The following is a 14,336-nucleotide window of genomic DNA, read 5'->3' on the forward strand; positions in this document are numbered from 1 at the left end:
TGGTCACATCCAAGGTAGAGGCTTCAGATACTGTAGATGGGAGACTATCAGGAAAAGTAAAAGTTGGCAGTTATTGCAGGGCCCTTCATGTACCAACAAGCATACACCCTTGTTGAGTGGGATGTTATTTATAGTCCAGCAAGTTGGAGGCATTGAAAGTGTGATATCAAATGCCTGGGAGCAGCGTGTTCCCGCTGGGAGGCCTGGGAGCAGGAAAGTGGCAAATGAAATACAATGTTGGAAAATACATGGTCATGTACATTTGGTAGAAGAAATAAATGGGGAGAAAATCCAAAAATCTAAGATGCAAAGGGACTTGAGAGTCCTTGTGCAAAACAACCTAAAGGTTAACTTACATGTAGAGTCAGTGGTGAGAAAGGCAAATGCAATGTTAGCATTCAATTCAAGAGATCTAGAACACAAGAGCAGGGATGTGATGCTGAGGCTTTATAAGGCACTGGTGAGGTCTCACCATGAGGATTGTGAACAGTTTTGGGCTCCTCATCTAAGAAAAGATGTGCTGGCAGTGAGAGGGTTCAGAGCAGATTCAAAGATGATTCCAGGAATGAAAGGGTTATCATACGGGGAACGCTTGATACTTTGGGTCTGTACTCGCTGGAATTTAGAAGGATGAGAGGGGATCCCATTGAAACCTTCCGAATGTTGAAAGGCCTAGACAGAGTAGATGTGTGAAGGATGTTTCCCATGGGGGGGCGAGTCTAGGACAAGAGGGCACAACCTCTGCATAGGGCGGCCTCCATTTAAAACAGAGACGCGTAGAAATTCCCTTAGGTGGTGAATTTGTGCAATTTGTCACTACAGGCAGCACTAGAGGCCAGGTCGTTGGGTGTATCTAAGGCAGAGATTGACAGGTTCTTAACTGGCCACAGCATCAAAGGTTACAGGGAGAAGGCCGGTGAGTGGGGCTGAGGAAAAGAAAAAAAGAATCAGCCATGATTGAAAGGCAGAGCAGACTCGATGGGCCAAATGGCCTAATTCTGCTCCTATGTTTCATGTTCCGATTGGGATGCCTAGGTGTGTCGTGCTCCCGTTGGGATGAAACTTGCCACATTTGGAGCCTAAGTTGATGGGAAATATTGGGTTGATAAGAAGTCAGGGATAAGTGAATCTCTGGATGTCCATAGAAAGGTTAAGGATACATGAATCTAGCCAGGAAGGTTAAGGAAAGCAAACAAGTTATTGGTCTATTAAAAGTAAATTGGTGAACAGGTAAAGAGAAGGTACAATGAGATCAGCAGGGCCACCATGCATTGAAATCAATGCAGAGCAGGACTTCAGACTCCTTGGTGTAGCTCATGGTGGTTCAAGAGGAGGGAAATAGGTGGAGAAACACACAAAAATTACTGGGCAACTGAGCAGGCCAGGCAGCACCTATGGAAAAAGAGTACAGTTGGCGTCTCAAGCTGAGACCCTTCATCAGGACAGAAGAAAAAAAAGATGAGGAGTCAGAGTAAGAAGGTGGGGAGAGGGGGAGAGAGAAACACACAGTGATAGGTGAAACTGGGAGAGGGAGAGGTGAAGTAAAAAGCTGGGGATTGGTGAAGCGAATACAGGACTGGAGAATGGGGAATCTAATAGGAGAGGACAGAAGACCATGGAAAAAAGAAAAAAAGTGGAGGGGCACCAGAGAAAGGTGATGGCAGGCATGGAGATAAGGTGAGAAAGGGAAAATGAGATGGGAAATAGAGAAAGGTGGGTAGCCATTACCAGAAGTTCGAGAAATCGATGTTCGTGCCATAAGTTTGTTGGCTACCCAGACAGGATACAAGGCATTGCTCTTCCATCCTGAGTGTGGCCTCAATCGCGGCAGTAGAGGAGGCTATGCATGGACATGTCAGAATGGGAAGTGGAATTAAAATGGGTGACCACTGGGAGATCCCGCTTTGGCGAAGCAGTCTCCCAATCTATATCGGGTCTATACCTGACTCAACATACTCTCAGGTGAAGTGTTGCCTCACCTGGAAGGACTGTTTGGGGCCAAGCACCTACGCTCCATCCTTCAGAAAAGTGGGATCTCCCAGTGGCCACCTATTTTAATTCCACTTCCCATTCCATTCTGACACGTGCATCCATAGCTTCCTCTACTGTCGCGATGAGGCCACACTCAGTTTGGAGGAGCAACACCTTAAATTCCATTTGAGTAGCCTCCAACCTGATGGCATGAACATTGATTTCTCAAACGTCTAGTAAAGGCCCCCCACCCATTTTCCCTCTCTCCTTATCTCCTGCTCATTGCCTCCCTCTGGTGCTCCTCCCCCTTTTTCCTGCTTCCATGGCCTTCTGTCCTCTCCTATTAAATTCCCTCCTTCTCCAGTCCTGTATCTCTTTCACCAATCAACTTCCCAGATCTTTACTTCACCTCTCCCCCTCCCAGTTTCACCATAACCTTGTTTCTCCCTCCCCTCCCCCACCTTCTAACTCATCTTTTTACCTCTCCAGTCCTGTAGAAGGGTCTCTGCCCAAAACATTCACTGTTTATTCTTTCCTATAGATGCTGCCTGGCCTGCTGAGTTCCTTCAGCATCCTGTTTGTGTTGCTTGGATTTCCAACATATGCAGATTTTCTCTTGTGTGTGATTGGAAATGGGTGGAGGTGCTTTGGAGGGCATTGACAATACCAGAGATGTATATGCAGCTGTGCGTGAATTAAGCCCCAGGGCCTGACTGTGTACATCGTCAGACTTTGTGGAAGGCGAGAGGAGAAATTGTGGAGGCCCTTGTGGAAACACTTCCATGAATTCATGTTAGCCACTGATGGAGTTCCCAAAGATGGAAGGTGACTAGTGTCTGTTGTTTAAGAAGGGTAGCAAGGACAAGCTAGGTCTCCATTCCTTGGAGTGTAGGAGAATGAGGGGGCAACATTATAGAGATGTTTAATATTGAGCTACAGTTCAGATGAATGTCCAAAAAATGGCGGTGTAGTGATTAGCACAATGTTGTACAGTATCGGTGATCGGGGTTCAATTCCTGCTACTACCCGTAAGGATTGGTGCCTTCCCTCTGTGACCAGGTCAGTTTCCTCCAGTTTCTCCCACATTCCTCTGACGTACTGGTTGGTAGGCTAATTGGTCATTGTAAGTTGTCCTGTGATTAGGCTAGGGTTAAATTGGGGGATTGCTGAGCGGTGCAGCTCTAAGGGCCAGAAGGGTCTGTTCCACACTGTATCTCAATCAATCAATAACTAGGGGCACAGGTTTAGGGTGTAGGGAAATACTTAAAAGGGGCGTGATTAGTGGTATTTTCCTTGCAGAGGATAGACAGTGTATGGAATGAGACACCAGAGGAATTGTTGAGGCAGGTAAGAAGCTCATGGATAGGTACATGGAGGTGTGAAGCTTGGAAGGATATGGGCTGAACATGGTTTGTAAGTGGGAGTGTGTACCATAGTTTACATGGACTCATTGAGCCAAAGGGCTCTGTGTTGCCCTCACTCTTAAATGTTGACCTGGCCAGTGATGCCAAAGTCGTGGAAAATCAATAAATGACCACAAAATTGATGTCACAATTATCTGATCAGGCTACACAGGGCAGAATCATCTGAATGAGGCAATGTATAAGCAGTCTGCAACAAGTCAGCTAAGAGTAGTGTGACATGACACGTTACAGGGTGGCATAAACGGGGGTTAGGTATGAAGATACTACATTCAGGAACACACTTGGATTGAGATACTGGGGTTCAGTGATGCAGTCATACCTCTCCAGTTAGCCAGTGCTGTGTCCATGCCTTTGAGTATCACATTCAGACGCTCCTGACTTCTTGGGTGAGTGGGTCTCCTGGTCTGCTGTGAAGACAGCACATTGCCATTCCTCTCTGCATGTTCCACCAAGGTCAGTCTGCAAATGTTGCCATTTCCTCTTTGGGAACCATACTTGCAGCTTCCCTTCATGAACTGCAGACTGGCTTTAAGTGGAGCAGGCCACTTTAGGAATTTAAATCATCTCTGAACTCTGCAATTACCATGGCAACAGGCAGCAATTGTATACGTGAGATGGATCCTGTTAGCTCAATTGTAGTTTGCATTCTAGAAGAGGGCAAAGGCAGCTGCTGAAGAAAAGAGCCAAGGTTTAACACAAAACTGTCTTACCTGCACATTTGACAAAAGAGTCCTGAATACCCAGCGCACACTGCTTTGCCAGTCTTCAATACATCTTCTGGGCCAGAGTGTAACTTATCCTTATTGTGATATCCCTTCACATCATACTCTGCCAATACACAAAAACACTGTCTGCTACATTCTAATTTGGTCATTATTTATCAAGTGCTGTAAAAGTGTGAACATGTACATCACAGAGAGGTAACCAGACACGGTCTTGCTGCAACTGCAGAAAGATGTAGAGGACAAGAGTCAATGCTACAAGCTAACCTTGGTAGGGAGTACACAGATCTCATTAATGTCTATCTATATGACTTGGGGGTTAGTTGTGAAGAAGCAAATACACAGACCTTTCACATTCATGTTACTTTAGAAGTTTGTACACTTGGTGTGGTCATTTTCTAACACAATGAACATATCATGATTTCACAGACAACAATCTGCCAACCAGGCGATGTTACTGCTTATCTGTTACTGCACTATAATACCCCTTGAGGCAAGTGGGTCAAAGGCTTCACAATCCTTCCAGATGAAGCGATCTTCTCAAGAAGCACGTTAAGTGGTGTATGATGTCCTCTTCTCTGCAGAAGGTACTAAAGAAGGAGAGAGGTCACCCCTCTTACTCTTTGTCCAGCTGTTGATAGAAACCTCCAGCCAAACCAGGAAACAATATATTTGAGGGGTGGTTAAACTGGAGCAATTCCTCAATAATGTAAAGGGTTACATTTCTAGAAAAGAGAAAACTTTTGGCCAACTGACCTTCAGAAATCAAAGTATTGAGTACAGGAGATGGAATGTTATGTTGAAGTTGTATAAGACATTGGTGAGGCCTAATTTGGAGCACTGTGTGCCGTTTTCTTCACAGGAAAGATGTATGTAACCCAGGTGTATTAAACCCAAAATTGTAATGTTAGAAAGTTCGACCTGCAGAGGGATGAAGATGAGGTTTACTGATTTTATAAAAAAAGAGAATTTGGTAAAAAAACACTATGCAAGGGAGGGGCAGGCAGGACACAGGATGGACAAGGAGAGAAACGCAGCAACGATTAGAAGCTGAAGACATGAACTGTTAAGAGTGGAATTAGTAGTGAGTATCCTTACCCTACTAACTTAAAACCCTCAGGGTGAAACCCCTAGAGGAGAGACAATAGCGGTAAAAGATTTATTGAAGCTATGGCTATAACACGCAAACATGCGGAAATCTGCAGATGCTGGAATTTCAAGCCACACACATAAAAGTTGCTGGTGAACACAGCAGGCCAGGCAGCATCTCTAGGAAGGGGTACTGCCTGGCCTGCTGCGTTCACAAGCTATAACATGCAGCAGCTTTAACGAGACAATATCAGCAGAGACCAGTGTCCAAAATCCCTACACTGTAGTCAGGAATTAGTTCTGCAAAATCATACCAAGGGACTTGGCCAAGTTTTGTACAAATTTGTGAATTGACCTTCCATGGATGATCAATTATTTCATCCAATGAACCAAGAAACATGATGGTGAGCCACCCAAGATGAAGAAGCAGTGTGTGAACGACGACGATGATATAATTTTTGAATTTGAATTTAAACTTGTAGATATACTGCCTAGAACTGAAACTGAAGTTAACTATAATACTTGAGAATAGGGATTATATTTGGTTTTCTAACTAACTAGGGATAAGTAAAAAGGAAAGTTTAGTCTGTAAACTTTTAAATAGGGAATAACACTAGATCTAATTAGTTTGAGAAATTCAAGTAACCAAGGTTACTCTAAGGAATATCACTGATTCTATTAAACAGGAATTTGGCTTTTGTTGACATCTAAGATTTGTGGGTAACAGTCAGGAGAGGGAAGGGCAAGAGGCAGATGCTAGAGAGTACCCTAGTGGCTGTCCCCCTAAACAATAAGTACTCCTGTTTGAGTACTGTTGGGGGAGACGGCCTACCCGGGGGAAGCAACAGTGGCTGTGCCCTGTGGCTCAGAAGGATAGGGAAAGGAAGAGGATGGCAGCAGCGATAGGGAACTCTATTACTGGGGGGGTCAGACAGGCGATCCTGTGGATGCAGGAAAGAAATACGGATGGTAGTTTGCCTCCCAGGTGCCAGGGTCCGGGATGTTTCTGATTGTGACCACGATATCTTGAAGTGGGAAGGAGAGCAGCCAGAGGTCGTGGTAAATATTCGTACCAATGACATAGGTAGGAAAAGGGAGGAGGTCCTGAAAACAGACTACATGGAATTAGGAAGGAAGTTGAGAAGCAGGACCTCAAAGGTAATAATTTTGATTTACTGCCTGTGCCATGTGACAGTGAGTAGAGGAATAGAATGAGCGGAGGATAAATGTGTGGCTGAGGAATTGGAGCAGGGGACAGGGATTCAGAATTCTGGATTATTGGGACCTCTTCTGGGCAGGTGTGACCTGTACAAAAAGGACGGGCCAATATCCCAGCGGGGAGGTTTGCTAAGGCTTTTGGGGAGAGTTTAAACAAGAATTGCTGGGGGGTAGGAACCGAACTGATGTGACGGAGGAAAGGGAGGTTGGCTCATAAATAGAGAAAGCTTGGAGACAGTGCGAAAGGGAGGATAGGCAGGTGATAAGAGAAGGGACGAGCTCAGACCGATAGTTTGAGATGTGTCTATTTTAATGCGAGGAGTATTATGAATAAAGCAAATGAGAGAGCACAGATCAGCACTTGGAGCTATGATATTGTGGCTATTACAGAGATTTGGATGGTGCAGGGGCAGGAATGGCTACTTCAAGTGCCAGGCTTTAGATGCTTCAGAAAGGAGGCAAAAGAGGTGGGGGTGTGGCACTGTTGATCAGAGATAGTGTCACGGTTGCAGAAAAGGAGGACGTCACGGAGGGGTTGTTTACGGAGTCTCTGTGGGTGGAGGTTAGGAATAGGAAGGGGTCAATAACTCTACTGGGTGTTTTTTATAGACCACCCAATAGTAACAGGGACATCGAGGAGCAGATAGGGAGACAAATTCTGGAAAGGAGTAATAATAACAGGGTTGTTGTGGTGGGAGATGTTAATTTCCCAAATATTGATTGGCATCTTCCAAGAGTGAGGGGTTTAGATGGGATGGAGTTTGTTAGTTGTGTTCAGGAAGGCTTCCTGACACAGTATGTAGATAAGCCTACAAGAGGAGAGGCTGTACTTGACCTGGTATTAGGAAATGAACCTGGTCAGGTGTCAGGTCTCTCAGTGGGAAAGCAGTTTGGAGATAGTGATCACAATTCTATCTCCTTTACCATTGTATTGCAGAGGGATAGGAACAGACAAGTTAAGGAAACGTTTAATTGGAGTAAGGGGAAATATGAGGCTATCAGGCAGGAACTTGGAAGCATAAATTGGAAACAGATGTTCTCAGGGAAACGTACGAAAGAAATGTGGTAAACGTTCAGGGGATATTTGCGTGGGGTTCTGCGTAGCAATATTCCAATGAGACATGGAAAGGATGGCAGGGTACAGGAACTGTGGTGTACAAAAGCTGTTGTAAGTCTAGTCAAGAAGGAAAAAGAGCTTAGGAAAGGTTCAAAAAACTAGGTAATGATAGAGATCTAGAAGATTATAAGGCTAGCAGGGAGGAGTTTAAGAATGAAATTAGGAGAGCCAGAAGGGGCCATGAGAAGGCCTTGGCGGACAGGATTAAGGCAAGCCCCAAGGCATTCTACAAGTATGTGAAGGGCAAGAGGATAAGACGTGAGAGAATAGGACCAATCCAGTGTGACAGTGGAAAAGTGTGTATGGAACCGGAGGAGATAGCGGTGGTACTTAATGAATACTTTGCTTCAGTATTCACTATGGAAAAGGATCCTGGCAATTGTAGGGATAAATTGCAGTGGACTGAAAAGCTTGAGCATATAGATATTAAGGAAGAGGATGTGCTGGTGCTTTTGGAAAACATCAAGTTGAATAAGTCACTGGGACCAGACAGAATATACCCTAGGCTGCTGTGGGAAGCGAGGGAGGAGATTGCTGAGCCTCTGGCAATGATCTTTGCACCATCAATGAGGATGGGAGAAGTTCCAGAGGATTGGAGGGTTGCAGATGTTGTTCCCTTATTCAAGAAAGGGAGTGGGGATAGTCCAGGAAATTATAGATCAGTGAGCCTTACTTCAGTGGTTGGTAAGTTGATGGAGAAGATCCTGAGAGGCAGGATTTATGAATATTTGGAGAGGCATAATATGATTAGGAATCGTCAGCATGGCTTTGTCAAAGGCAGGTCGTGCTTTACGAGCATGATTGAATATTTTGAGGATGTGACTAAACACATTGATGAAGGTAGAGCAGTAGATGTAGTATATATGGATTTTAGCAAGGCACTTGATAAGGTACCTCATGCAAGGCTTATTAAGAAAGTAAGGAGCCATGGGATCCAAGAGGACTTTGCTTTGTGGATCCAGAACTGGCTTGCCCACAGAAGGCAGAGGGTGGTTGTAGATGGGTCATATTCTGCATGGAGGCTGGTGACGAGTGGTGTGCCTCAGTGATCTGTTCTGGGACCCCTACTCTTTGTGATTTTTATAAATGACCTGAATGAAGAAGTGGAGGGATGGGTTAATAAATTTGCTGATGACACAATGGTTGGGGGTGTTGTGGATAGTGTGGAGGGCTGTCAGAGGTTACAGCAGGATATTATTAGGATGCAAAACAGGTCTGAGAAGTGGCAGATGGAGTTCAACCCAGATAAGCGTGAGGTGGTTCATTTTGGTAGGTCAAATATGATGGCAGAATATAACATTAATGGCAAGACTCTTGGCAGCACGGAGGATCAGAAGGATCTTGGGGTCCGAGTCCATAAGACACTCAAAGCTGCTACACAGTTTGACTCTGTAGTTTAGAAGGCATATGGTGCATTGGCCTTCATCAATCGTGGGATTGAGTTTAAGAGCCATCTTGGTCAATGTCTCCCATCCACTACATAATGTACTGGGTGGGCACAGGAGTACATTCAGTCAGAGACTCATTCCACCGAGATGCAGCACTGAGTGTCATAGGAAGTCATTCCTGCCTGTGGCCATCAAACTTTACAACTCCTCCCTTGGAGGGTCAGACATCCTAAGCCAATAGGCTGGTCCTTGACTTAATTCATAATTTACTTGCATAATTTACATATTACTATTTAACTACTTATGGTTCTATTACTATTTATTATTTATGGAGCAACTGTAACGAAAACCAATTTCCCCCGGGCTTAATAAAGTATGACTATGACTATGACTAAGACTAAGAGATAATGTTGCAGCTATATAGGACCCTGGTCAGACCCCACTTGGGAGTACTGTGCTCAATTCTGGTTGCCTCACTACAGGAAAGACGTGGAGCAGAGGAGATTTACAAGGATGTTGCCTGGATCGGGGAGCATGCCTTATGAGAATAGGTTGAGTGAACTTGGCCTTTTCTTCTTGGAGCGATGGAGGATGAGAGGTGACCTGATAGACGTGTACAAGATAATGAGAGGCACTGATTGAGTGGATAGTCAGAGGCTTTTCCCCAGGGTTGAAATGGCTAACAAGAGAGGGCACATCTTTAAGGAGCTCGGGAGTTAGGTACAGAGGAGATGTCAGGGGTAAGCTTTTTATGCAGAGAGTGGTGAGTGCATGCAATGGGCTGCCAGCAGCGGTGGTGGAGGTGGAAATGATAGGGTCTTTTTAAGAGACTCCTGGATGGATACATGGAGCTTAGAAAAACAGAGGGCTGTGGGTAACCCTAGGTAATTTCTAAGGTAAGGACGTGTTTGGCACAGCTTTGTGGGGCGAAGGGCCTGTATCGTGCTGTAGGTTTTCTACGTTCTATGTTCTATTTGGAGCCTAAACAGAACGTTTGAATTTTGAATTGTTTTTGCTCATGTAAACGTTTTGTGTATATTGTTTTTTTCTTCTAAACAAGACCTTATTTCCAGAAGTGTGTGGTTTCTCTTCACTGCCTCCTTCCGATACCTGGATTCTTCTGATGGCCTATTCGCACTTAGTGTAATTTGATTTTCTCTAAAGAGAACGACGGCTAGGCACACATGATAAGACTGGTGCTACACATGTGTTACATGTAAATAAGTTTGAAAAAGTAACAGAGACAATTTAAAAGGATGTTGCCAGGACTGGAGGACCTGAGTTATAAAGAAATTTTGAATAGATTAGGATTTTACCTCTTGAAACATAGAAGATTGAGGGGAGATTTAGAGGTATACAAAATTGAGAGTATAGGTACGGTAACTGCAAGCAGGCTTTTTCCACTGATGTTGGGTTGGACTACAACTTGAGGTCATGGGTTAAGGGTGAAAGTTGAAATGTTTAAGGGGAACATGACGGGAAACTTGTTCACTCAGAGGGTCGTGAGGGTGTGGAACAAGCTGCCAGTGCAAGTGGTACATGTAAGCCTGATTTTAATGTTTAGAAGATTGGATAGGTACATGGATGGTAAGGGTATGGAGGGTGATGTTCCCAGAGTCAGCACTTTAATGGTTTGGTTTGACTAGATGGGCCAAAGGGCCTGTTTATGTGCTGTACTTTTCTACAATTCTATTTAAGGAAAGTTTTATGAATTGAAAAGCTTTTGAAGTGCATCCTGGTTATCTTGGCACCCTCTGTTATTATATCAGGAGAGCTGGAACACTTATTTTTATAAAAAAACAGCTTTGTAAGTGGAAATATGAGATATCTCTAGCTGCTGGAAATCTTGAGGAACTCAACAAGTTGGGCAGCATCTATGGAGGAAATGAGCAATCAACTTTTCAGGCCAAGACCCTTTCTCATTACTGGAGAAGTATCGTCAGAAACAGAAAGAGTCAGGGGCATTATGATGAAAACTAATAAAGGGAATGTCAGTTAATTATTTGGTGCCTCAATCCCAGTCCAGAATCAGCATCCAGATAAAGCTGTTACAACATCTGGGGTAGATTCAAGATTGATTGCTGAGTAATGCAAGTTTGGATCAGAAGTTGACGGACTACATTGCTTGAGATATTTGGGTATATAACTGTTTTCCTTTCCACTTCAGTTTCTGTACTTCAAGAAAACTGCGGAGTGAGACATTCTCAACTGACTGGATGTTGTCCAGTTAGGGGTGGGCAGACTCCTCATTTTCCATGCCAGTAACTCACTAGCTTGCAAACAAAATGCAAAAAGCTTTTGCCATAAGCCATTGAATGTGCGTAACATATTTATAAAGCAAGGTGTTGGAGACAGTGCCCATGTAGAATTCACATCATTACCCAGTGAAGGCTCAGTGAGTTGAGAGCCTAGCCCTATTACAGCGACAGGGAAGAACTTGTATCAACCCCTCCCATTCCTCTATTCTCCACTCTGAACTTTCGTTTCCTGTCACCTGCCATTTACTTCTCCCAGTCCCTTCCTCCTTTCATTATTCCTCCTATTGTCCACTCTCTTCTCCTATGGATGCTTTCTTCTCCAGCCTTTGACCTTTCCCACCCACCTGGTTTCACCTATCACCTCCAGCTAGCCTCTTTCTCCTCCCCCGACCCTTCTATTTTGGTATCCCCCCCCCCCCCCCCCCAGTCCTAAGGAAGTCTCTGCCTGAAATGTCGACAGTTTACTCTTTTCCAAAGATGCTGCCTGGCCTCCTGCGTACCTACAGCATTTTGTGTTTGTTGCTATGGATTTCCAGCATCTGCAGACTTTCTTGTGAATTCAATAATACATCTGGTTAGTGAGTGCATGGACATAGAGTATGATAAAATGTCTCTGATCTGAAACATTAACACTGTTCTCTCTCCATGGATGCTGCCTAATATGTTGAGTATTTCCAGTATTGATTCTTTCAATAGCTCAACATCCTCTCCCTTCTGAGTCACATGAGCCATATCTATCCCCCACTTGGGCCCCTATGAACCACACCTATCTTTCCCCCTTGGCTCCCATGAACCAGATCTCTCTCTACCTCTCACTGTGGTAATCGGTAAAACAATTAATTTCTAAATTAAAGGACTGCTGCCAGAAAAATTAACCAATTTGTTATAAAATGCAGCAGGTTCCATGCTATCATTCAGAAAAATGACCGTATTGACTACAGCTCAGCATTCCACACTGTTATCCTCTCAGTATTAATCAACAAGCCTCTAAAGCCGGACCTCTGCACCTCCCTCTGCAAATGGATCTTTGACATCCTCGGTCACTGGGAGACTACAGTCAGTATGGATTAGTAATGACATCTCCTTGCTGACAATCAACACAGGCACACCTCAAGGATGTAAGCTTAAAAGACTGTACTCTCCCTTCATTCGTGACTGTGTGGCTAAGTGCAGCTCAAATGGCATAATAGTTTGCAGCTGACACCACAGTTGGCAGAGTCTTAGACAGTGATCAGGAGGTGTACAAGAGTGAATGGTGTCACAACAACAATCTTACACTCAGCATCAGCAAGATTTAAGGAGTTGATGGTGGACTCCAAGAAGGGGAAGTCAGAAGAACAAACACCAGCCCTCACTGAAGGGTCAGCAGTAGAAAAGGTGAGCAGATTCAAGTTCCTGGGTGTCAACATCTCAAAAAATCTATTGTAGGGCCAGCACATTGATGCAATCATGAAGAAGGCATGCTAGAGCATGTGTCAACTGAGTAGATTCCCTTTGGAGATACTCTTGAAGGAGAGAAGACCAAAGGTGAGTGCAGTTCCCTGCTGGGGATCTAGCAAGTAAGTTTTGCTTGATGGCACATACTGTGCTCATAAAGTTACTTCCGGCAGCTAAATTCACATTTCATTGTTTGTGAATAACTCCTCTATAGAATGGTTAAGATAATTTAACTGTACATTTACCAATATGGCAACAGATCCACATCCATATTGCTCGAATTTTTTCCAGATCTGTGCTTGCATACAGCAGTAAGTCCTCTACCAGGGCCGACACAGAACTCCTTGGAGAAACCTGTTCAAACATGAGATAGTAATTTATTTGCCATCATCTGTTTGATGAATTTTCTATTTTGTCAAAAACTCCACTAGCAGGTATTTGTGAAGTGCAAGTGAAATGGCTTCAATATTTTCAGTTTCTCCCCAAATCCACACCAGTGCTGGTAGTTTTGTTGGTCACCAGGCATCTTGCTTCTCTGATCACTGGAAAACATTTAGCACAATTTTAACTGTGCTCCTCTTCTGTAAGGAGGACAGTGGGTGGCAATAACAGACGGTCATGGGGTGGTGGGGTGGTGGGAGCAGGGTGCCACCATGGGTGGGACACATGGGTAGGGATGGTCGGGCAGCATCCGTGGAAAAGATCGGTCGACGTTTCGGGCCGGGGTTCCAGCCCAAAACGTCGACCGATCTTTTCCACAGATGCTACCCGACCTGCTGAGTTCCTCCAGCGTGTTGTGAGTGTTGCTTTGACCCAGCATCTGCAGATTATTTTGGGTTTTGGGTAGGGATGGGTTGGTATATTTAGCCTCCACTTCCAGATACAGTAATGCCTTCAGAATCTAGAAGCAGTAATGACTTAGACCACTAGTCTCGCATTTTTCCCTGGGTTTCTTCCAAATGAACCAGTTTCCCTGGATAGACAACACTATCACCACAGTCTTGCTTGTACAGACAGCTCTCAGAAGACAGCTCTGAGAAGAAGGGCATGTGCCATCTACACTGCCCCACCTGGACTGGGCAGTAATGCTTGTCACCCATAACACTGTGTTAAACTTTGGAACTGCTGCAGTAGTGGTTTGTAGCATTAGGGATTGTTCAGCTTGGGATATCTTTCAGGTATTATGGGGGCTGCAACAAGTTAATACAGGGAGGGAACGCCGACTCAGACCATGAGAGGCCTGTGTTGGGCATTTTCATGCCTTACAAGGCGCAGATTGGAAGTCTGTGTGGGGCGCCACTCCTCGCACAAACTAGAGTGATTAAGTGCCTTGCTCAAGGGCACAAACACGCTGCCACAGCTGAGGCTCAAACTAGCGACCTTGAGATAACTAGAAGACGAATGCCTTAACCACTTGGCCACATGCCCAACACAAACTTAATACAAGTTCAGGACAAAAATAACTTCATTACCCTACCCTGTCTGCAGAGTGTCTTCTCTCATTGCAGTGATAGATGAAGGTAGTTTGGGTGCCTAGATATCCAACAAAAATTTGGAAAGCGCAGAGAGAGATTATTGTCATTTACGCTTCCATGATAAATATGTAACTCTAGAGAATTGTGAGGGCTCCTGACCACCTCAACGTGTTCTTGCGCTTCACTGCACTCTCTATAGCTGCACTGCTTTATGAGTGATGTAGTAACAGGCCCTTT

At 44.5% G+C, this 14,336-nt stretch overlaps 1 protein-coding gene across 1 annotated transcript in view; it reads right to left on the reverse strand.

Annotated features, from left to right (window-relative positions):
* ky (kyphoscoliosis peptidase) overlaps positions 1 to 14,336 on the reverse strand; it is a 77,755-nt gene that overhangs the window by 23,371 nt on the left and 40,048 nt on the right. Inside the window, exons 3-4 of the mRNA XM_072256984.1 lie at positions 12,870 to 12,978; positions 4,106 to 4,223 (exon numbers count right to left, since the gene is read on the reverse strand). Of these exons, the coding sequence (XP_072113085.1) occupies positions 4,106 to 4,223; positions 12,870 to 12,978 (227 nt within the window). The remainder of the gene's footprint in view (positions 1 to 4,105; positions 4,224 to 12,869; positions 12,979 to 14,336) is intronic.

This window comes from Mobula birostris, chromosome 4 (assembly GCF_030028105.1).
Source record: "Mobula birostris isolate sMobBir1 chromosome 4, sMobBir1.hap1, whole genome shotgun sequence".
Taxonomy (NCBI): Eukaryota; Metazoa; Chordata; class Chondrichthyes; order Myliobatiformes; family Myliobatidae; genus Mobula; species Mobula birostris.